The following is a 23491-nucleotide window of genomic DNA, read 5'->3' on the forward strand; positions in this document are numbered from 1 at the left end:
CTCTGAATCCTGTGATAAACGTGCAGCAGAGACAATCACTGCACACACACAGGTTAAAAAAGGAGCCACGCCTCAGCTGATTAAAACGTTAGTGAGAGCAGAACAACACTTCAATACTTCAAGTGCAGAAACATCACATCACACCACCTCGCTGCACCTGTGTTTCCATAGTGACATCTTCCTGAGGGGACAAAATACCAATTAGACTGATTATTCCGACTTTAACATTTCATTAAAAAAAAAAAACAAAAAAAAAACAACACACTCAGAAGGCGATTTTTACAAAAGGTTGATGTGATAATCTCTGATGTTTAAATACAACTTAATATGCAAAAGAAAACGAGAGACACAGATAAAATCTTGGTGTTGATTTGTTATCAGCACATTAACAGGCAGATAATTCACAAAAACAAAGGTAAATTCTGTCACGTTGCCTAAAAAGCGTTTCAGGCCTTCGGCTCTCGTTCTGACTCTGCTGGATGATGTCAACACAAAGTGACAGCTGGGTCAAAAAATACACTTAAATTTAGAGGAGAGATACTGACAACGTTGTCACATCTGATTTTACTCCTTCGCTGGGCTTGTGTGGGTTATACTCAGAGTCCACTGACTGTGGTGGTACATTAAATCCTGCTAAACAAAATGTATGAATGAATTAATGTGACTATGGGTAGTGCCTTTTTAAGCAGGCTTTGCTCATTCGCATAAATACTTGTTGTGGACTAAGTGCTGCCACAGAAGCTTCCTTCATAATGGGTCAATAAGCATTCAAAGAAAAGAAAAATGTATAGATAAACAGTAAAACACATCAGATCTGTCCAACGCAGGGTGAATAGAACTTCTGATCCAGACACACACTGACCTTGCTGGGGATGGGAGCTGGAGGGTTTCCAGGGGAGTGGAGGGTGGGGATGACCGGAGCAGCCAGGGGGGTCTGTGCCGGCGTGCTGGGCTCGCTGCTGCTCATCTCCCCAGCAGAGGCTGAAGCCGAGCCAGACGCGGCCCCCTTCCCTCCTGCAGGTCGGCTGGGCTGCTGAAGGAATCGAGAAAAAAGTCCAATCAACAACAAGAATTACATTTCTTTTTTTTTAAAGAGAGAAACACTTTGCAAAAAGCAGCTAAGAGTAAATCATTTGTGTGGATGAGGCCAAAAAAGGTGTCCCTCTGCAAGCTGACTGCATTTAATTATTGTAGTTGGGGTTTTTTTGGCTTGACAGCTGTGATTCAGGATGTGGTGTCTACAAGCAACATGAGAAGAAGCACCATGAGAAATGTTAATAGCTGCATCTGACTGAGTTACAGTGCTGTGGAAAAGTCTTCCCTCATTTCTTTATATTTTCTTTCCAAGGATCCCGATTAAACAGGACAACTTTTAAACTGCACCATTAAGCACATTGTTACTAACAGACTGCAAAAAAAAATGTATAGCTCAATAAAATAAATATGTTGAAGAATAAAACATGGTCATAACAACACGGTCTTTAAAATTGTACGAACTCTGCCATAGATGCTGCATTTTCTTTCATGTTTGTGCATGATTTAATTAATCACTGCACCTCTTTCTCTTTCCAAGCGAAATGTAAAGACATTGGGTAAAGTTCACCACTTTTGCACTGTGCTCTTATTAATTTAACTCAACTTTGGGGCTGGATTTAGCTTCTCTATAAAATCACCTACATCAAAATAATTGTTAAATTATTTATCATTACATTTTTTTATTCTGCTAGCTGAGACCTGAACACCTGTATAATATTAAATGTCTATACAGTATATTAACAGATATCTGATTATTCATGCTCATTGTTTTGTTAGCTTCAGACCAGAAAAAGAGAATTTCAGTTTATCTAAAAATTGACTGAGTTGTTTATTAGCTGTTGTAAATTTCCCAAAGAAATATACAAATGGGCCCTTCTTCAGTAGACCTCAATAGTGACCTCAGACACAATTAAGACCTTAAAATAGAGAAAACAAATACCGATGTAATACTAAATGAGAAGTGCTAAAAATATATGAAAAAAGGTGTGCAGCAGATGGAAAGCAATAAGAAATAAAGCAAACTTTAGATGAATAAATGTAGTGTTGACATAAACATAAGATGTTTTAAAAAGTGTAAAATCTGTAAGATTAAAGTGGACCATCTTTTATGCTTTTGAACAAAAATACGATTCGTGTTACGAGTTATGTGCATAAATCTGATCTGCCTCGTGAAGTGAAAATAATAATCGCATGTTCAAATAACGCAGGCTGACAAAAGGTGGAAACCCTGATGATGTTGAAGACTGGGCTCACCTTTGGCCTTCTGGCCGTGGTCTGAAGAAGAGGAGAGGAAGCAGGTAAAGGTCAAAGGGCAGCAGGAGGAGAGGAGAGGAGGGAAGGGAAGGAAACAAACAACCAGGGTTAGTAATTCAAGGCAAAGTCATAGTAAAGAAAGATTCCAAAAAAATAAAAAGTAAGAATGAGTGGATGAAGCTGATATGACTTTAGGCCATTGTTGAATATTTGCTGCTTCACTCACAGTTGAAACCCTGTTAATGTATTCTTCTTGACAAGACGCCCCTACTTATATTACTATCATCTATCATAATAACATCTACACAGATCTCTGCTCTGTTTCTCTAATGATCTTTATTGTCTTAACTCATCTCTGGGCCTCATCTCATCCACCCATATGACCACAGTCTTGGCAACAACAGAGACACTGACTGGTACTGCCGCTGTGACCTCAATGACCGCATTGTATCTCAGTTAGCTTCATCTATGTCGAACTACACTCATACTGCTGAGGTAACAGCAGCATTCAGGTACAACATGTGTTTCAGACATGCTACACCGCAGGGTGGATGACAGGATTTGCAGTTGAGCTTGTAAAGAAACACTGTGCACTGTATAACACACATGGGTTACACTATTTTTGATTTCCTACCTCGAGGATGACAATGACAAATGCAGTTAAACTATAGATTCCCTGGTAACTTGTCCACAAGTCTTCAGTCACCCAGGCCTATAGACTAGCCAACAATCCCCTGTGAGGAATGTGTATTCCTCAGTGGGTTGGAGAGTGGTTTTTGAAACCAGTTGCAAAGTTGCGGCAACACAAATGCCCTTGTGATTGATTTTGGTAGCAGACTACCACGGCCGACTACAGTTTTCATGGAAGATACCAACTTGTCTGCAAACACTTGCCATCTAACCACTACCAGTAGTAAAACTTATGCAAACTGGGAATGCCTCCAAAATAAGAGATTGAAAGCAATACATTTTAAAACTTTTACTTTGGTGGTCTCCATTTATGGTTTGTGTTACACTCTGCAGTTTTACGACTGCTTAGCAAGTATTTGGGGAGTATATGCAGACAAGCTGGCATCTTTCATAAGTCTGCAAGGAGGTGCTCGGTACAGCACTGTAACCCAACTTCACCTACTAACAGCAAAAAACCTCCAACATTCGACTGGTAGAAATAAATTTTTCCCCAACTAACCAAAGGTTATCAGGGCTTCATAGACTGATCTCTAGGCCCAGGTTACATGACCTAATTATTTTCCAGCGGCATGAAACTGAGAAACTGAGTCGCTATTCAGCAGATTAAAATCATAGTCTGTTTTTCTACAACATACTAAAGTTCAAATTATTTTCTTTAAAGATCCTGGAAGTAAGTCTTGCGACTAGTAAGTCTAGATTTGCACATGGAAAAGATTTCTAATATATTACAAATGTACCAATTAACCATTGTCTCTGTTACCTGTAATTAGTGTTAAATTACAGAGGAAACAATCTTTGACGATACCAGAAAATTCTGAAGCATTCAGGCACTGCTACAATAAATCTACAGTTAACAATATTAATCTTTGCTTGTGACTATCACTTCATATTAAAGTACGTCTATGATGATGATTTAAACTTAACCCAAGCCTAACCAGACACTTGTATACTTTCTACCATATTCATGTAAAATGATCTGTTGCATCCAATTATCTTCCACTATCTGCCCTCAGTACACTCAATCAATATCCATCTCCATCTGGGCTTTGGCTCGTTATTGTTCTTTATTGGATTAAAGCACTACCATCCAACAGAAACTTGCCCAAGCTTATAGCTGTACCACCTAAGATCTGTCAGTCCTCTTAAACCACCATGTTGTGCTATAGTTGCCAGAACAAACTGTACTCAAACCACATCTGCCTGTTTGCCACATCTGCAAACAGTGATGGAAATCAACGAATAGTCTTGAGTAAGACATAGCTTCTGTATGATGAGGCTAAATAAAACAATAAATATGATACAAGGCAACTCAACAACTGCAAACACATGTAGAAGCATGGACAGCTACCGACAGCATGGGCAAAATAAACTTAGAAGTCAAAGAAAGAGCACAGCTGAGCTGCAAACACTTTTACTTTTATGCTGGGAATATTAAATATCAATGGTCTGGGGAAAAAAATGGGGAAAAAGGCAATTCCACCTTAAACAAAATGAGGACACATGACCTTTACAACAGCTCTGCCAACAAAACGAAAAGGATGATAACATCAACACAAGAAACCCAACAGAAAAAGAGCATCACATGGAGTTCTGTACCTTCCGGGGTGCAGGAGTCTGTCTCATCATTTTTGCAAGGGAAGAAGACATACACACACACGGTCACCCAGAAACATACAAACACACACACACAAACAGGAAGCTGATAAAACAGGCAAAGATCCACAGACAGCGGGTTCAGAACAGACAGGCGGAAAGCTGAAGCTGAACAGTCAGACAGGCAGCGGCTCAGGCCGGGGAGCTGCAGTGGTGCAAATGGCCGCGGCGATTTATTCCCAGGCTCCCCCTCCCTCCTTCTGTTCGTCCCTTCCTCCTGCTATCGTCCTCCTTTATGTCCTCTTTCTCTCATAATCCATTTGCCGGCGCCCTCTGTCAGCACCTCTCTTCTGCTCTCGCCTCTGATTAGGACTCGAACATCCCTCTGCCACGAGCCTCCAGCCTGCTGCCGTTTCCTGCTACACCGGAGACGCCTCTCCTCCCCTAACCTCCCTCTCCAACCCTCTGTCTCATTTCCCCCCCTCTTCTCTCTCTCGCTTGTTGGGATTTGTCAGCTGCTCCTGCATTACATCACTGTGTGCCCTCCTCCCTCCCTGCTGCTCACCCACTCATCACCACCTCTAACACAGACAGACAGGGGGGAGGGAGGGAGAGGGGGAGGGAGGGAGGGATGGGTGTAAAGTGGTGATTGGGGACAGACAGGGGAGGAAAGGGATGATGTGAGGGAGAGGAGGGCGGGACTGTAAATGGAGGTGAGAGGGAAAAATGAGCAGCCATGCTGATGCAAGCCTCTCTTATCTCCTAGCAACGCTGGCAGATCCTCAAAAAGGTTCATTAAAATGAGGCTGACGAAAACAAAAGGGGTGGGGGTGGGGGGGGCGACACCTGAGCGGCTTTATGAGGTCTGCCTTTCTTAGTGAGTCTTGCTATTTTTGAACTGCGCCTAACCGTGCTTTACATAGACACATACCCAGAGTACAGAGGTTAAGAAAGCCTCACATAAAAACTCAGAAATGCAAACATCATGACAGCCAGAGATAAGATCCGAACTTTAAAAGTAACATTAACTGTAGCAAAAGGATTTTTTTTTTTAATTTAAAAGGGAGATTTAATAGTTCGACAGTCTCCTAAAGAGCCGTCTAAGGAAGCAATCGTGATACCTTCCTCACTAATCTGTTGCTCTGCACCAACAGCTCAGCAGGAAGAGAGAGGGATATCTAAGAGGATTAATCCACAAAGTATAAGATACTCTGATTAGTTGTGAGTTTTAAACCTCGAATACTTTCACGTCATGGGCAAAAATAACATGGGGAGAAAATGTCCAATGAGGTTTTAGTAAACGGGCGATGTTTAAGAGTATTAGGAATCTGATTGTGGAGAGAAAAAAACAAAACAAGCAACAGGACGTCAGGCAGCGGAGGCAGAAAGAAAAACAGCTTATGAGTATCTATTACAGAGCAGCTTAGAGAAAACTGTCCTGTTCAAATATTAAACATATCTTTTCATAATCCACTCAAATTCTCTCCAGCACACAGACTAAGTGCTACTCTGAGAGCGATGGAGTGAGAGCGGCCGACAGACAGAGTGGATGCGGAGATGGGTGGAGATGTATCAGGTTCCTGCTTTCCCAGCACACAGAGGGAGGATCGCTGCCTCCGAGGTCACTGCAATGCAGCTTCAACGAAACGAAAGGAGATAAAATTACTGTCCAGAAAGCATAAATAAGCCCAAACCCTTAGCTGAGAAAAATAATGGCTTATGGGTCAAGCTTCAGAACAGCAGTACAAAAGCATTTTACTTTGCTTTTCCTTCGCTGAGTTTCCATTTTGGTCTTGTCTAACATTTCCTACTCTTCCTCAGTTTCACCGGCTCTGTGACTGAACATTTGATCCTCCTGCTTTAAAGTTCCCTCCTGATGTTCAAAGTCAGCTTGCCAAGGAGGAGATGCAGACCAGGAGACGATAAAGAAGAACCGAGCTGACAGGAAATCTATACTCTGCAGGTTACTGCAGGCAGGAGGGCAGCTCATTTCACCTCAGTCGCATTCTGACATTTTCAAGGAACGCCTGCATGTATGAGTCAGCCAGGAATGACAAAGAGCAGCGGACAGCCAGCTTGGATCTCATGATAGACGTGTGGGAACAAATGCAATATTATAAGGAAATTATATTTTCTAACTTTGTGGCTGGTCTCAAAATTATTGTGTAACAGGATAATGTACACACCACCCTGTCTTTAATAAAGACCTTTATTAACAAGAGTAATAGGGAGTGGTGCAACAGATGGTCCAGCCCTCACAGAGCAGTGAAGTCAGCATCATGCAGTCAGTGTAGGATTACATGAAAAGACAGAAGAACTGCAGTTCTCTAAGATGCTTAAAACAACCTTGGAAACTTGGTGACGGTCACACCAAAGACTGGTTTAATTTAGTTTGTTCTCTTAATACTAATGCTTTAGTTAGTAATAAATTAAAGTGATTTAGTAAGGCTTTCATTCAAGAATCAAAGGCTGGATCACTGGACTTTTCAACAACAACCGAACTAATCCATCTCATTTACAAAAACAGAGACTTCAGGGTTTAATATAAAAGTGTTAACTTCCATAATAGGTTGCAAGATATGTTAATGTTATCAAAAATGCGTGAATATACAACTTAGTATCTAGACTGAGCAGAAATATCCCAAAAGTGACAGAGGAGTGAATGAGAGGGCAGGACCAAAACCCATGAACCCCAAAACATGTCCTGATCTTTACAGTTATTTTTATTTCATGCAATTAATCTGCTGCAAAAAATATCGATTGCCAATCAAAAAGTCCAAAGTTAAGGTGTAGAACATAAGATCCAGAAACGGCCTGGCAAAGACTCAAATCTGGCCGGTCTTTGGAGAATGTGACGAAGGATATACATTATTGAAAGTATTTTTTACAACATTTCCTACTAAACAAAGACCTCCCCATGGCCATTCATTCAACACCAAAGTAATTAACCAATAGAAAAACAGTTAAGTAAGACAATTTCCTGTTTTTTCATTGTCTACTATACATTTTTTTTAAAAGTGTGTCTGTGAATTAACAAAAACATTGCGCTTTACAATTACAGGACAGTGTGGGTAACATGCTGCCACAACTTCTACACCTTTTACAGCCTGTAAGACACAGGTAACCCTCCCCTCCCATGCAAACCAAACAGCAGACCATGGCTTTAATGGATGGGGGGAGATCGTAACAGTTGTGTTGACAGATTTCTTTATCATGTAGAAAACCTGAGACATACTGTTAAAATCATACTTCTTTTTCTTAATTTGATATTGCGGAGATTAAATGTGCAGTTAAACTTCTTTACATCGACACAAAGAGGATTTTCACCACTCTGGCCCATCCAAAAAAAGGGCTGTATGTGGTGCATAATGTAAAATCTGTTTGACATCCCTGGTCAGAAGTCTAAGATAGTTACATGATAATGATGGACTGCTTTTTGTCCTTTTTGTTAGCTCGTGTGTGTCATTTTACTTTTATAGATGCAACCTTGCAGAGGCAGTAGGTGGTAAGTGGTAACCATTATTGTTAAAAAACAATGGTTCCATGCAGGAACCACTGCACGTTCACAGAGCCTCTGAAAAACCTTTGGACACTTAGCAAACTTAGCATGTTTGAATGTGCACAGAAAGCAGAAGACCAAGCAGACAATGTTGGACAGAGCTGCACCGAACAGAGAGCAGAGAGGGCGGTGAGGTGATGGGACACAGCTTTCATTCATACAAACACAGAGCGCTTCAGTACAGAGACCAGAGATGGCTGCGAGGAGTCATGGGTAAAATGAGGGGTGAGGCTCTGTTGCCATGCAGCAGCGAGGCCATTCAGAGCCACGGTTACCACGGTTACTACGGTCATCATCATAACATTACCACTGTACCGAGGTTAGAGAAACATGCAGCACCTTTTTGGGTTTCACTCCTCGCTGCGTCGGTCAAAGGAGGTAAGGAGACGAGGAAAGGAAGGAGGAGGGAGGGAGGGTGAAGGTTAAAGATCAGGAGTTTGTCAGCAGCATGCCGGAGGTGATGGGAACTGTGGTGGTTTGGACCTGTGTGTTGGACCTCAATAACTTTCACAAACACAAATCTCTTCATACTCACTTCTTCATTCTCATTTTGTTCATTTTCTCCACATTAAAAACACATTAAACGACACTTTCGTGTAAAAATATTTTCATTGCCTATTATTAAAATAATTTGAGCCATTCTCCCATGGCTGGTCAACAAAAAAAATTATTCTTCCATTTTCTATGACACAAGCAATAAAAATGGAAACAATGAGATCCTACAAATACAGTATATGTAAACATGAAGTACTACTTCTTTCAAGGGTAAGGTTTTACATATTAGGACATAAAAGATTATCTGGTCATTACCAGGTATTAAAATTAGATCAACACAACCTGAGATGAACAATAAACAGGACACAGTACAAGTTGTAATATATTTAACAAAAACTGAGTGAAAAATCAGAAGCACACCCCATGATTCAGTACCTTGTAAAACCACCAACAGCAACAAAAACCTGAAGGGACTGTTTTCACTTTATCACTTACTAAGGACCAGATTATTTTCATTATGTCCTCATACATGAAACCTTACAGTTAACTTTCTTTTTACAATGACTGTACAATTTGCATAAATAAAACAACATATCTAGTCATAGAAAAAAAGTCATTTAAATGTGACTAATTTGGAATATAGTTTTTAAATCAAATGCCTCCGTTCTGGTTTCCACTTGACAGAGTGAACTTATCATTACAGGTTCTTCCCTGTGCAAAGATTCTCTCAAAATGCTGACATTTGAATCCAGGACTGTCAGTGGATTAACCTTTAACAGCAAAGAGATTTTTTTTTCCTTGATGTGTACAACTTTAAAGTTTAATTCAAACCCAAAACTTCTCAAAATTCCTTTAAATCCAGATATCCATACATCACTATAGTCACATCCATAAACCATGTTTGCTTTTGCTCTTTTCATCAAAAGTGAACTCACACCATATTAACAGACTGCAGGTTTAAGGTAAATTTAACCAGTATACTTCTCTTCAGCACCAGATTTCTATTAAAACATATAACAATTCCTATGAAAAATTACTGCAATGGATTTAAGTGTCAGTTTGACGTGAAGGCAAAAGTCAAGCACACTAAATAAATTATTAGTTAGATCAGTGCTTTTTTACTCCTGAGTCATGGCTCTGATGTGCTGGATTCTTTCTACATTTTTCTTAGTGTCTACCAAACATGCAGAGTAACACTGGACTTACGTGAGTAAACGGCGCCCTCTACTGGACAGAGAGAACTCATTCAGCTCTAGAGCTACAATTTGGTTTAGCACATTTCTGAATTTGGTAAACTCAGATTAAACTGTAATTGCATTAAGATGAATTAAATGGAAACATTTACAGATGTAAATATGCAAGAGCCTCATATAATATTCCATATTGTTTAATAATCCCATTACTCTATTTTTTTATTGTAAATTAAAACTAATTACCACATCACAGTGTTATGTTACACTAGTTTCATGTAGGAATCACCTTTTAAATTCCCAGCCATGCTATGATGAAGCCAAATTAAATGTTAATCTACTGCAGGCACTTTCCCCAAACACCTGATCCTAACAAAACCTAACAAAACAGCAGCCGTCAGAAATAAATTAAATATCTCACATATGAATCTCCCTGCAGAGTGCAAATCGCCAAACAATAAACACCAACACATAGCACTTACTTTAGTACGTCTATGTGTGAGTGTGTGTGTGTGTGTGTGCAGGTGGGAGTCTGTATGCATGAATGTGTGTACGTGCAGTGTGGGTGTGTGTGTATTCAGGTGTCAGGCGGCACGTTTGCCTCGGCTTTCCTGCAAACTTTGCGTCACAGTGCAGCGTTATCTGACTCACCAGTTTAGCAGACTTGGCTGACTCCAGGATTTCTGACGAGATAAAGAAGAAACACATTCCCAGAACATTAAGATAAAAATCTTTAAGAGTTATAAAAGTCCCACAGCAGGCTATGGCGCAAACAGAGTCAACATAATTTATTGTTCATTCACCAGATGGTCAAACCTGACTGGCAGCTGTTGAAACCTGTATGCACCCTTATTTAAAATTCACTTCTCCATGCCCTTTTTTCCCTACTCAAGTTATTGAGGGAAAGTGTTATTTGCATGCTGGTGATCTCACCGTCACTTTCAGAGCCCCATTTACTTTCAGACAAAAGCCAGATCGTAAGACAATAACTTTTCTTTCTGGCTTTCAGGCTGGCAGAGTTCCAAATTAAAGGCCCTAACTCACATAATGGCTGCAGCAGCAGGTAAGAGAGACAAAAATCTGCATCCTGGAAGATTTGTGTAATAGTAATAATCTGAATAATGTCTCTTTCTTCCACTCACACAAAATAAAACTAATAGAAATGTGATTGTGGTTTACAAACTTGCGTGTCAGAGATTATTATGAAAGGGCGACAGAACCGGATGTTCCAATGCCGATATTTTCTTGTTTTCAGTTGGCTGATTGATTTCATTTGTGTCTTGGAGGCCCTTCATGTTTAAAAATAAGAAAATATTGGCAATAAGGCAGAGCTAAAATTACAATGTGTACAATGTGCCTTGCCGCAAATTAGCAACAACAGGCAAAACAAGAGAAAACTGTAAAGTTGGAACCCACAGTGGCTGAATATATTTGAAGATATGAAGATGTAACATGGGAAGACTTGGGAAGGCATGTTATAAGAATTCAATAACATTGAATGGATAACGGTAAAGCCAGAGTGGATATAAAACTCACTGAAAAAGGTACCAGAACAAGAGACAGACATTTTTTAAATATATTTATGGGGTGTAAAAAAAAGTAGCTCACCTAAATAGACTGGAGCCTTTTGAATGTTATTACTTATACCTGTCAGCTACACTTACTGCTCATCTTTCCCTTTGAATTTTGGTGCATAGCAGCATTTACAGAAGCACTCAGCGTTTCAAGGCCTTTTCTTCGCGTCACTGCTTTAAATGAAAAAGTGTCTTGTTGCCAGGTTACATCTGAATCAACTGTCCAGTCTCATTTAATCTGCCTTTTCATGGCCCAGATGTCCATCAAAAATCCCACAAAAAAAGTGTTTACCACTAAAACATCACGAGTTTAGTGGGGAGAAAATAATGTGTTATCCACATATATGTGTGTTAAGATCTCAAATCCACATTGGGATCCACATTCATAAGTCCCTCACTTGATAAGACATGACATGATAACATATTTCCTCATAATGTTAATCTGCTGTAGATCGTTTTATGTTTTTTAGACCTGCCACTTCTTTTGTCCTTCATTTATCCAGTTTCCTAATTTTTCTAAGGACATGCTACACACCAAGTTTTCAGCTAATAAGTCTTTCGAAATCACCTTATTTGTGCAAAAAAAAATCAATTTTATGCCTGTTAAACTATGTTATCTTTAACATTTTATATAGATTCAAGAAGTGGAGCACATTACATGTTCTTGTGACAGGCTGTTAGTAACAACATGCATAAAATGGGAATTTAAAGTTTGTTCTGTGCCAAGTTATCTGTAATGCGTAGAGACATAGACACAAGTTAAGTGCCTTTTTTATGCTTGAGCAATTTACGGGTCAGTGTTACGTGACTTTAAAAAAATAAATATATAAAAACATTCCTCTGAAAACAGCCAGAGAAATGAAGTTTGGAGAACTACTGCTCAAAAGGTTTGCAAAAAAGTCGGGCTCCTTAGAAGACAAATACAAAGATATGAGGGGTGGCTCAAGATATAGCAAAGTACTCTTAAATAAAGAGAACAGCTATTGTTTAAACTGTGGCACGATCATCACCTTTATTTATAAAGCACTTTAAAACAACCACCGATAAAGATTTTGACATCTGCTGGTGTCTAACTTACCGTACGTGGGATTCAAATCCACAATTTTTACTTGTTATTCACTCATCACATAAGTAAAACCAGGCAGCATCCCTGTAATAAGATACTAAATGTACCAAAGTGCTTTTATATCTTAGATCTTCAGCTGTCTATCTAAACTACAGCAGGAGAGCAGGTGAGAATAAACCCTGCTTATTGGTTTCAAATATGGCATGCACACTTACTATCAGGCTCTATAAGGACAGGATAGACTGGATTTTACTGTGTTTGGGCTTTTTTTTTAATTTTACTGATAAAGCAGTACCAGCAGAATACTAAAGACGACCTGCAAATATGACCATCTGGATGTGTGTGTGCGTTCTCACCTCGTTTGGGAACCTTGCCAGTGCCGGGCTCAGGTGTCTCAGGAGAGGTTGTGTCTGCCCCATCATCTACCAGCTGGATCTGAGACAGCGGGAGAGAGACGTTTAGTCATGTCTTCCAAAAACACAACTGTGAGTGCTGCTGTTAAATGAAAGAGGTGACAGAGAAGAAGAGGCATATCGCAAAAGGGGAGCCACAAGCGAGCCTTTTAAGCCAAGCAGGAGACACGCTGAAGAGGATTAGTGACACAACTGCTAATCTACAGTAAAGCTGAATCTTATGCATAAACGTGTAATTCTACATAGGTTTGATGTTTCTTTTTAGCATTAAATTCGTATCACTTTTTTTCAGCACAGTCAAAAGGTAAAAAGCTTTAACAGTTACTGGTAACTGTAACAGAACACACAAAGTATAAACTGTTCTCTGCTAACATTTAAGTACAACCACCATCACATTAATTGGTAATGATTTTTTAGCCCTGAAGTGGATGGATTTGACGAGCAGCCAAAGAGTGATTGATGTGTTTGGATTCAGCAATGTAGACATCTCGTTCTGATTTGATGACTGCAACAACTTTGTGTAATTTGATCATAATAAGCTACCGTAAAATTGTCCCAGCACTAAAACAAATAGAATTAAACTGACAGTCACAAAGACAGATGTGACAATACTGCAAGTTACATTACACTGACTGTTTATTATTATGTGCCCACACATAAGAGATATCCTGCAGGTACCATTTATTCCAAAACTAAATCACTTATTTCAATAAATCTTTTGACCTTTTCTTTTTAGTAGTAACAGTCCAGTTCCACATTAGGTTGGCAACCCTAGAGATGTAGATTACAGTCATATGATTAACATAAACCTCACTGTAAACTTGCTCCTCCCAAACAGATTTATTTATTTATTGCCAGACTCAGTGTGGCCTATTCTCTTAGCGCTACTTATGAAGGATAAAACAGGTAAAGTAAGCCATCGTAATAATCACAGGTCCATAACCTTAGCCAGTATAATATTTCAGAAAGACTTTTGCAGGATAAATACATTTTTTAAATTTAAACCCAAACATGGAACTGGTCTGTGTATGTATATTTTGAAGGAAATTATAAACACAAGAAGTCATCAGTTTGTATTTGTTTTATTTCTATGCCTGCAAACCTTTGATTGTGTAAAACAGAGTTATTTTGCTGAGCTGAGGCATAAAGGGATGCCTGAATACATTGTGAGAGTTCTGATTTATTTCTATTCCAAACAGACGTTACAAGTAAAATGAAGAGACAGCATTTCAGCCCTAATAGTGTTAGAGGAGGAAGAATTTTAACCCGGTTCTTTTTAATATTTTGGTTGAAGATTTTGCGTGCCTGTAAAACTGTGTGCATGGTTGATAATATTCTAGATATTCTGAACCATATTATGTATGCAGATGATCTTGTGTCCTCGTACCGCTGGTCGCCAGCAGCTCCTTCACATATGTTCTCCTCATGGTGTGGAACATATACACATGGTTATAGAACTAAGGAGATAAACACCTAGTATTTCCAGAATTTGAATACTCAGATATTAACGCTGTCTGCAATAAGGTCAAATACCTTGAACATGTTATTATAGATCAAATGATGGATGACAAAGTTATTTACAGGCACAGCTGGATGACGTAAGCATAACCAAGCTTCCATTAATGAATATTTAATGCATGTAAGGACAGAGTGAAGATCTCTTTATTTAGAGCATATTGTACACCTATACCCGTTTCTCTGAGCTTGAACTGTTGCTGTGCATTAGTTCTATGTAAATAAAATGGAACTGAATTAAACCCTCTGCAACTCTGATCAGGTTCAGCAGTTAAGAATATAGATGGACTGTTTCACAAGAAAGAAGTTTTAATTTACAAAAAAACAAACAACATAAGTAGCAAAAAAGTTAAACTATTGCAATTTTAGTTTATTCTATCATCTCCTCCAGGTCACTATAGTTGAATTATGGTCACATTATGCAGAATTTTGAGGGAGAGAAACTCAGAGCTATTGCAGATCAAAAAGAATAACCAAAGACCCCGAAGCAACAAAAAACAAAAGCACCACAGAAGACAATAAAGGAAAATATCAGCCCACACACACAGCACACTGTGCCACATAAAAGGAAAACAAAATCTCTTATGTGTTAAAAAAAATAACTGGGGTAAAGACATTTACCTAATACACCTGTATTTACCTGTGACTGTCTCACAAAAATCCCATGATTCTCTTCACAGGTGAAGTAACGCTTTCCCTGTACGGTGCCGTCATTTTTGCCCTTGGCTTCATCCAGGATGACCCCCACCCATTTTCCAGAGGCAAAGAGGGTGGTCCCGATGTAGGCCACTGTGCCACGCTGCCCCTTCCCAATCACCTCCACCAGGGAGCCCACTTTGACGGGCCGCCCGCCCCCGTCTGAGCTCATCCTGCTGCTGCCACTGCTGGTGGTCTGGGTGGGATGAGGAAAGAAAACACAGACCTGGGCTGTTAAAACAGGCATTTATAATCAGCTCAACATCACAGGTGATTTAGTTTGAGTGGTATTAAGAGGTATTTAATGTTTAGCATTAGATTTAGGTTAATGTATTTATGTTAAATGCTACTGTTTAGTTTACTTTGAAAGAACCATTTTCCACATTGTGTTGGCAAAGGTTTGCAAAAAATTGATGTTTCACATTCAATAGATTGTCAAGATGACTGAACTGGTTGTGTTCTGGTTATATTTCTATATAAAAGTAAGGTCGCCAAACACTTGTGTCCTTTTGCAGTTAAATCATAGTCATGCAGAAACTCTGTCACAATTTGTGAGGGAACGTCTGAATTTCTTTAAAAAATAAAAATAAAATAAAAAGTTCAAATGAATTTGAAATTGTGATTTTCCCCAATTTATCACAGTTAATCATCACATTATAACAAACAACTGCATGTAACTACCAACTTAACCCAATTTAATCTGATAGCAGACTGACAGCAAACTGACTCAGTCTTATTGTTATTTTCTTGCACTCCTGATGCACCTAAGACCCTTAGAAGAGAGTAACTGACCGCGAGTGGTCACAGGCGTGGTCGCCGACCTTAACAGGCAACAATATTGCAAGATGATTGCACATGTTAATAGTAATTTTTGGTCAAGTTGCTGTTTCCAATCACTGTTTTCCCTAGTGTGACTGTAGCAAAGACCCATTAGCTCAGGGATTAGGGTTGGTTGGGTGATACAACAGCGGGTGCTTTTATGAGACCATCCCGGTACACAGTGGCTCACCTTTGAGGGACAGAGGACCAGGCCTCATCCTGATGCTGCTCTCTCTAAATGTCAGTTCACGCTTGAACAGCACTGCTCTTTCTTTCTAGCTGAGGAGGCAAATTTTATCGTAATTCCATGGCAACAAACACCTGAGACGTCACAATGCAATTTGGATGTGTGAAGAACAAAATGCACACAAGAACGTTTTCAAATTGGCTTCAGCTACAATATTTTGTAATCAAATAATGCTGCATAACCCAATTTACAGAGCAATGTCCTAGAATTGATGGTGACTCAGCAGAACAGTGCAGAGAGGAGCAGATATCATTCTCTGCTTCAGCTAAACACACACTGTCTATGTGTTGCTGTTTAACTTAAAGGTTAAACTACACAAAAACCTTTGTGAAAGTTTAACCAAAAACAGAAAAACACCTATAGCATGAAGACTCTTCGACAGACACTGTATCCTCTGCTGTCACTACTGCTGCAAGAAGCTGTGCTGTTATGTTAATTTGGGGCTTTTAATGATTTCTTAGAAGTGTTCATTTTCAGAGTGGAATGATAGTACATCGTACATCTTTACTGACTTTAACAAACAAGAGTTGCGTGCACAAGTTTTTTTATCTAGTTTATTTTGGAATAACTGTAATCTACGCATGTTGAAAAGTATACAGCTTTAATATTTATACATAAACTCGCTCAAATCTGGTAACAAGTGGTGATGAAGGTTCTAAAAAGAGGTCTGTGTCTTTTAACTTGATAATGCCAAGCCCTATTAACTTGTCGTTAGCGATCATGACTGACAGGAACTGATAGTTTTGCTTTGTCTGCATCTCACTGGACTGCCCAATAGTCACATAGGCACAGTATTAAAGTCGAACAAACTCAGTGAAGATCGAAGAATGAGTACAATTGCTTGACCTGATGATCCCGATGTTATTTGGATGAGTCACCACTCTGCCTTTGTCTGGAAAAAGACCTAAACTGTTATCATCAGTTGTGGGAAAATTGGTTAGGATCAACCCAGGAACCACCAAGGCTCAAGCCTGCCATGAGCTGAAAACTACAGGAACCACCAAGCATCTGTCATGGTCCTGGGACTGCTGACTCAGTGTTTTTGTTTTGATTAAGAGTTGCTTATGTTTCTGATTAATTCTTATTAAAATTTGCTAGTTCTTAGGTTTGATTTCTGTGCTCCCTCTGTTTAGTGTCTAGTCTGTGTCTCGGTGCCTGCCCTGGTCCCACATCTCCTGTCTAAGTTCCCTCTGTACAGTGTCAGTATCGGGTCTCTGAGTTTGTAAGTTCAGTTGTTGTGCTTCCTGTTTTACTTTGAAAGTCTGTGTCTGTATTCTGTGTTGCTTCCCTTGTCTTATCCTGCAGAATTAGTCCCAGCTGTGTTTCCCTACTGTCTCCTGTTTCTTGATTACCCCTGTCATCCCCAGCTTGTTGTCACGTCGTACCCTTTCCCTGTTGTGTCTTCACCGCTGTGTTACGATAGTTTTCTAGTTCTCCGTTCAAAGCTTAACTTTCCAGTTTCCAAGGTAATGCTTAGTGCTTTGAGTTCTTGTTTTTTTGCCCTGTATTCATGAAGAGTTCTTCCAGCAATAAATGCTGCACTTTAGTTTAACCTTTTCCGAGTCCTGCATTTGGGTCCAATCTCCTGCCCTCCACACAGCACAACATGACAGCGTCACTGTCCACAGTGAAGCCAGTTTCACGTTGCAATGGACTAAGAGCCATCTTTTGTGCCGACCAAGAAAGAAACCTCTGCTTCAAATCCACTACACATTGGGCCTGTGTAAAATCAACACCTTTAAGCTTGATTTAAATTTGTAGCTGCCCACATTAATAAATCAAACTAATTCTGGAGAAAGGTTTTTTGGTCAGACAGAACAAAGACAGCACTATTTGGTCACGACAAAAGATATGTTTGAAAGAGTAAAGGTGAGGTTTTCAAACCTAAGTACACTGTACCAACTGTAGCATCATGCTCTGGGGCTGTTCTGCTGACAGTGGTACTGGTACACTGAAAAAAGTTAATGGAACAATGAAGGAAGAGGACTACCTCCAAATCCTTCAACTTCACCTCAAATCAACAGCTACGGTTGAAACTTGAACACAGTATTCTAACAGGACAATCATCTCAAACACACATCAAAACTGGTTGGGAATTTAAAAAAAGCAGGCTGACATTAAGTTTCTGGAACAGCCTTCCCAAAAGGAAGACAATAAACCAGTTTAAAATGTAAATGAACTCTACCAATTTTTCCAAGAAATGTTGTCAAATATCCAGCCAAAGCACCTGGTCAAGGTGCAACCTGCCAAGGGACATTTAACCAAACTGGAGGTGGTTGTAACTTTTTTTGCCCTGTGTGGAATAGAGAAAGTCCAAAATAAATTTAAACTTGTGTTCCCAGTTCTTGCTTTTAAAGTCAATGAAGATGTATGCTGTGCAATTATTCCACTCTGCAAAAAGAACAATTTAAAGAAATAATTCAAAGCCCTGTGACATGTATGTCCACAATGAGTCGATGTAAATTTCTGAACACAAATGTACATTATGGTCATTCTAGTTCTAAACATAAACCTCAAACATTTGACTTTACTTCTTGTTTTCTGTGACACACTCGCTCCAAAAATGTCCAAACAGTTAACACCAGCTGAACAAGTTTTCCAGTCCTGTTTTAGTGAGCCTCAGTTAATGTCCTCTCTGGCCTGCATGGTGATTAAAGTGGCGTCTACAGTGAAGGTCCTCAATAAAGGCAAAACGTATTATGAACAGGTGTCTACTCTCTTCAAAAGAAATCAACACAAGTACACTGGACTGCCATTTGTTCTTCAGATAGCAAAAGCTTCAAAAACAGTTGATGTGATTTATGGACCAAGACACACATTTTGTTAACTGGATTATAATTTCATGCATTCAAGGAAACCCCTTTATTCAAACATGTGGCTTACCGTACTACATATTTGGTATAAGTTTGAACTTGTTAGCTTTTAGGTCTTCAAAATCTAATCTGATCATCTGCTCCACATAAAGCATGAAGCTTCCACTACATTGTGCATTATTCTTGAGTTTCAGTATTCATGAAAACATTAAAACATAAAATCTGGTTAAACCACATGCCTAAAGGTCTTAGACAATCAGTACCCTAATGTAAGGTCACTGAAACTTTGCAAAGTATACATTGGAATGCTGTAAAGTAAGGAGCGCTTTGCACAATCACTCCAAGAATTTTAATGGTCATAAAATCCTGGCTTGAAAAACATATTTAAGTATAAAGTTGGTGTTTCAATGATTTAAAGGCACTCACCTCACACTGGATGAAAGTTACATACATGTATCTTTATTATAAACAACCATAGCTCCTCACACAAAGTCAGACAGTCACTGCTGATATTCACTTAAGTGGCAGCTTTTATTCAAAGCCTGGATCCCCTTAATTGTTTAAAGTCGAATTAACTCCTCTTATAATTCATGACCAACATGGAGCGAGACATTTTAACTAGTCATGAGCAATAAATGATGCTTCCACAGTTTCTACGTCACAGCTGAGTCCTCGAAGCTTTTACTTAAAGCGTCAAATCACTTCAGTCTACATGGCTTCACAGGGCAACACAGCTCAACAATCTGCAATCACACATCCATCAGGGGATTATACTTGAAGTCATAATGAAAACTTGAAAGCTAACGAGTCTGTAATGATGTATTCACCGATGTTCAGTCATTGCTTAGAACCGTTTGCCATGTGCTGGAGGCAGAAGACCCAAGGAGGGCGTGCTGAATTATTTAGTGCCACTCTACTCTTACAACACACGCAAGGCTCGCACTGACTTTAAAGCTGAAATAAGATGAAAAACACGCATGTAGCTTTCTGATTGTCAGCACGATGTTGTATTTAAGCAAGAAAAGCTGTCATATGCGTGCTTGCCACAGACCGCCTCCATATAAGTTAAAATCCATACAGTCTAGGAGCTATTTTTGCTTAGTAAGCTGACATGTAAGATCACACACTGATGTCATCCCTCCCATTGACAGCAAAGTCGCCTGACTCAGACACGGATGACAAACAGGAAGTCTTCTGGGCTCATGGATTGTGTGTTTAGCTGATAACAAAAAGCGAGCCAACTACCTACCTACTAGTTCACAGGTCGTCAGAGTCAAGTCATAGCAAAGGTATGAGCTCTCAACATCGCAGCAGCAATGTTGATATTGCCCCAGAGGGGCATTTGAGCCGAACAAAGAGGCGACAATTCAGACAGAGGAATGCAGCAGTGAAATGGATTAGAAACCCTCCTATTGAAGGCAGGAATTGACAAGGAGGGGATGACAGAGTGAAACAAATCAAAGAAACCTTACAGAAACAATGGCCCGCAGAGCAGGACAAACTTAAACGCCACTCAGACCGTTCATTCAACTACCTTGAGCGTATATATATATCCACTCACCCGGGTGTACGTATTCCTCCTAGTGTGTGACATGATTTCTGGTTGCTGAGCCCCCCACTCAAAACTGCCAGTCTTGACTGAAAGAGCGTGTTATTGGGGAGAGCGTCAGCCAGACAGAAGGGGGTCGAGGAGAGGGGAGTGGGGTTTAGTGATGCTGCCGGAGCGTCTACCTCTTCCTCTCTGTCTCCTCGCAGAATCACACCATCCCTCTCCTATTGCTCACAGTACAGCCCGAGCTCCCAAAACTCCACCGTCCCGCCTCTCTGCTGCCCACAAGCCAAAGTCTGCGGGAGCTTTTTTCACCATATCAGGAAGTCTCTGCTGGGGAGGATGCTGCCAATCCAGCCCTCTGATTAAAGGTGCCAAAGGCGAACAGCAGCGATATGAAGACGGGGAAAAATAAAGCCAAGCTGGGTCTGCTGTGAGCGCATCAGCTGAGGGGCAGCACTGCACTGTGCTGTGTCTAAGCTGGCTTCTGCAGGAGGGAGGGTGGTTTAGGCCCAGACAGTGCTGCTGGGTCCTAAAGCCTGCAGACATGCTTCTCAAAATAGACAGCTATTATTCCCGTGCATGCCCTCATTGTTTAGGATGATGCAGAGGTTCAGGCTTGTTTTTTACTTCTTATCATGAGTGCACTGATCAAAGGCTACTTTCAGCCTCGGCAACACAGACTTTTAAGGTAAAAATTAATAATATTGACTCAAGTTATGATTAATCAGTCAGGGAATGGAAAAAGAAAAAACATACGGGGTCGTAAATACATCAAAAGAAAAGGCTGAAATTACACTAAACCTAATTTCTCGCTGCACTGCAGCCTATAATGGATTTCCAGGGTTTTTTTGTGTGTGTTCTTTTTTTATTACAAAGCATTCCACTTTCTTTCATCTGCTAGAGTGAGAACTGGGAGGGGAGGAAAGTCAAGAAAAAAACAGGTGCTAAGCATTTTTCATCCAGTGGGAGGTGAACCAGTTCAAGTTAATCAACTGCTGTTTCATTGTGGTTGAACACAAAAGGTCCAGGTGATGCTCCATAACACAGCACATTGTAAGCAAAAAGCAGCAGAGGTTGCATTAGGGTCCAGCCTAAAACTGTGGCCCATCACAGAGCAAGGATTAGTTCTTTTATCTGCTAACTGCATGGCTGGAGCTTTTCAACTCCCAGTCATCTCTGTTTCTCTGCTGTCATCTCTTTGCAATGGAAGCAAGCGCTGCAGGGTTTCTGTGTAAAAGCTTTCAGCTTAGAGGCTGATGAGAAACGCTGGCACCCAAGCCTTCAAGAGGAGAATATTTTTCCTTTCAAAATGATGCAGGACATATTAAGCTTCAGCAACAAACATGGGCCAGGATAACAACAAAAACCAGCCATATATGCAATCCACAGACTAATATTTCAGCTGGGGGATAGCTGGGGATGTTTAGGGACAAAACAAACCTCTGCAGTGTCTTTGCACCCTTTTATGCAAATGATGGAGGCAGAACCAAAAAACGGGGGTGTTGGGCATTTGTGGGAAGAAATAGAGAAGGGGAGCCTCTTATCTCTCTAAAGACTAGCAGACAGTCTAATTCAAAGCTCGTCCTCCTTATAGAAGATGATGGAAGAGAAACTGAGAAAGAGGCGGTGCTGCTGCTTTGAGCCCATTCAGACCAGCGAACGGGAAGGACGCAGGAACAGAGGTGACACTCTGGGATTTTAAGCAGGAAAATTACAGCCACACTGCACCTCTGTCTGTCTGTCCGGGAGGAACAAATCAATATCACTCAACAAGGTAAAAACGAGCATAACTATTGCTCCAAGGCAGCTTTTATTTAGCACAAGCTTGGCTTATATGACACAAATTTTGCCAATATGGACACAGCAGCTGACGGTCGACTGAAAAAGAAACTGCAGCATCATCCAGGTAGAGTTTTAGAGGTGACCATTTTTAAAAGGAGACACTACGTTAAAGAAAAGAAACTAACTGAAATAAATTGAATAAATAATTTGTTCATTTTAGGTCAGGAAATATTGAGGTTACTGTGATTATTTTTAGCTTGGTTTATTAATCTTTATGTGAATAACAAACATAATTAATGGACTTACTTGAGTCACTGAATTATACATTTAAATTGTAATCAGTGTAGTTGAGCAGTGTCACTCAAGTTTATTTGAAGTGAGATTAAAACAGCAGATGTGACCATGCAAACCTTTTTTTCAAACACTGTTTTTAAATGTGTCTAATTGCTGGAGAATACTGGGGGAATTACAGCCTGTAATGCTTGCATGTCAATGATATTCAGGATGGTCTCATCACTGAACAATGCATAAAAGAAAAGTAGGTCATCAGTTGAATAGTTGTGTAAAGCCAGCACTTCAACCCTGTATGCATTCAATTAGGATTTGAGTGCATAAAACACAAAGCACCCTTAGTATAAACTGGTATAAAGTATTTATAGTGTGCATGTCTATAGTCTGTACCATATGTTTACATATGTAATCTGGTGCCATCTAGTGTGTATAAAATCTACTGAAGGCTGAAATTCTGCTGCAATAATCGGGACATACAATGATATCTTATTTATACATGTATTACTGGGAAAGAATTAAGATACTACTACACATTAAAATAATAACTATATACATTTCTGCGTATTGCTTCTGCTGGTAATCACAATAAATCACAGCATGGGTGTGGCTGAAGCCCTACAGGACATTTTCTCCCGACAGATTAACCAAACTGGATGACAAATTAAGAAAAACAATCTGGATTAGAAGATTATTTAATTTAACCGAGAATAATCATCCCTTTAGGATTGGATATCGACACAGCCGCCTTAATAGCAAGCAAGGCTCATTACACTTGCCATGTTCTTCATTATTAGTCGTTTTAATGTGAGAACATTTAATTTTAACAGCTGTAACTAATACTAAACCTTAATTTTAACGCTCACATTTGGTGCTGTCAGCTGTCAGGCAGACACTCCCTGATCAGCTG

The 23491-nt window shown here is 39.8% G+C and overlaps 1 protein-coding gene across 1 annotated transcript in view; it reads right to left on the bottom strand.

Annotated features, from left to right (window-relative positions):
- dctn1b (dynactin 1b) overlaps positions 1-20980 on the bottom strand; it is a 31632-nt gene extending 10652 nt beyond the window's left edge. The window contains exons 1-9 of the mRNA XM_005746558.2: positions 20521-20980; positions 15025-15276; positions 12813-12891; positions 10468-10499; positions 8447-8491; positions 4576-4593; positions 2290-2310; positions 863-1033; positions 158-181 (exon numbers count right to left, since the gene is read on the bottom strand). Of these exons, the coding sequence (XP_005746615.1) occupies positions 158-181; positions 863-1033; positions 2290-2310; positions 4576-4593; positions 8447-8491; positions 10468-10499; positions 12813-12891; positions 15025-15276; positions 20521-20553 (675 nt within the window). The 5' untranslated portion in view covers positions 20554-20980. The remainder of the gene's footprint in view (positions 1-157; positions 182-862; positions 1034-2289; positions 2311-4575; positions 4594-8446; positions 8492-10467; positions 10500-12812; positions 12892-15024; positions 15277-20520) is intronic.
- Between the last annotated feature and the right edge of the window lie 2511 nt (positions 20981-23491).

This window comes from Pundamilia nyererei, unplaced genomic scaffold (assembly GCF_000239375.1).
Source record: "Pundamilia nyererei isolate P.nyererei 1_Seehausen unplaced genomic scaffold, PunNye1.0 scaffold00179, whole genome shotgun sequence".
In the NCBI taxonomy this organism is placed as follows: Eukaryota; Metazoa; Chordata; class Actinopteri; order Cichliformes; family Cichlidae; genus Pundamilia; species Pundamilia nyererei.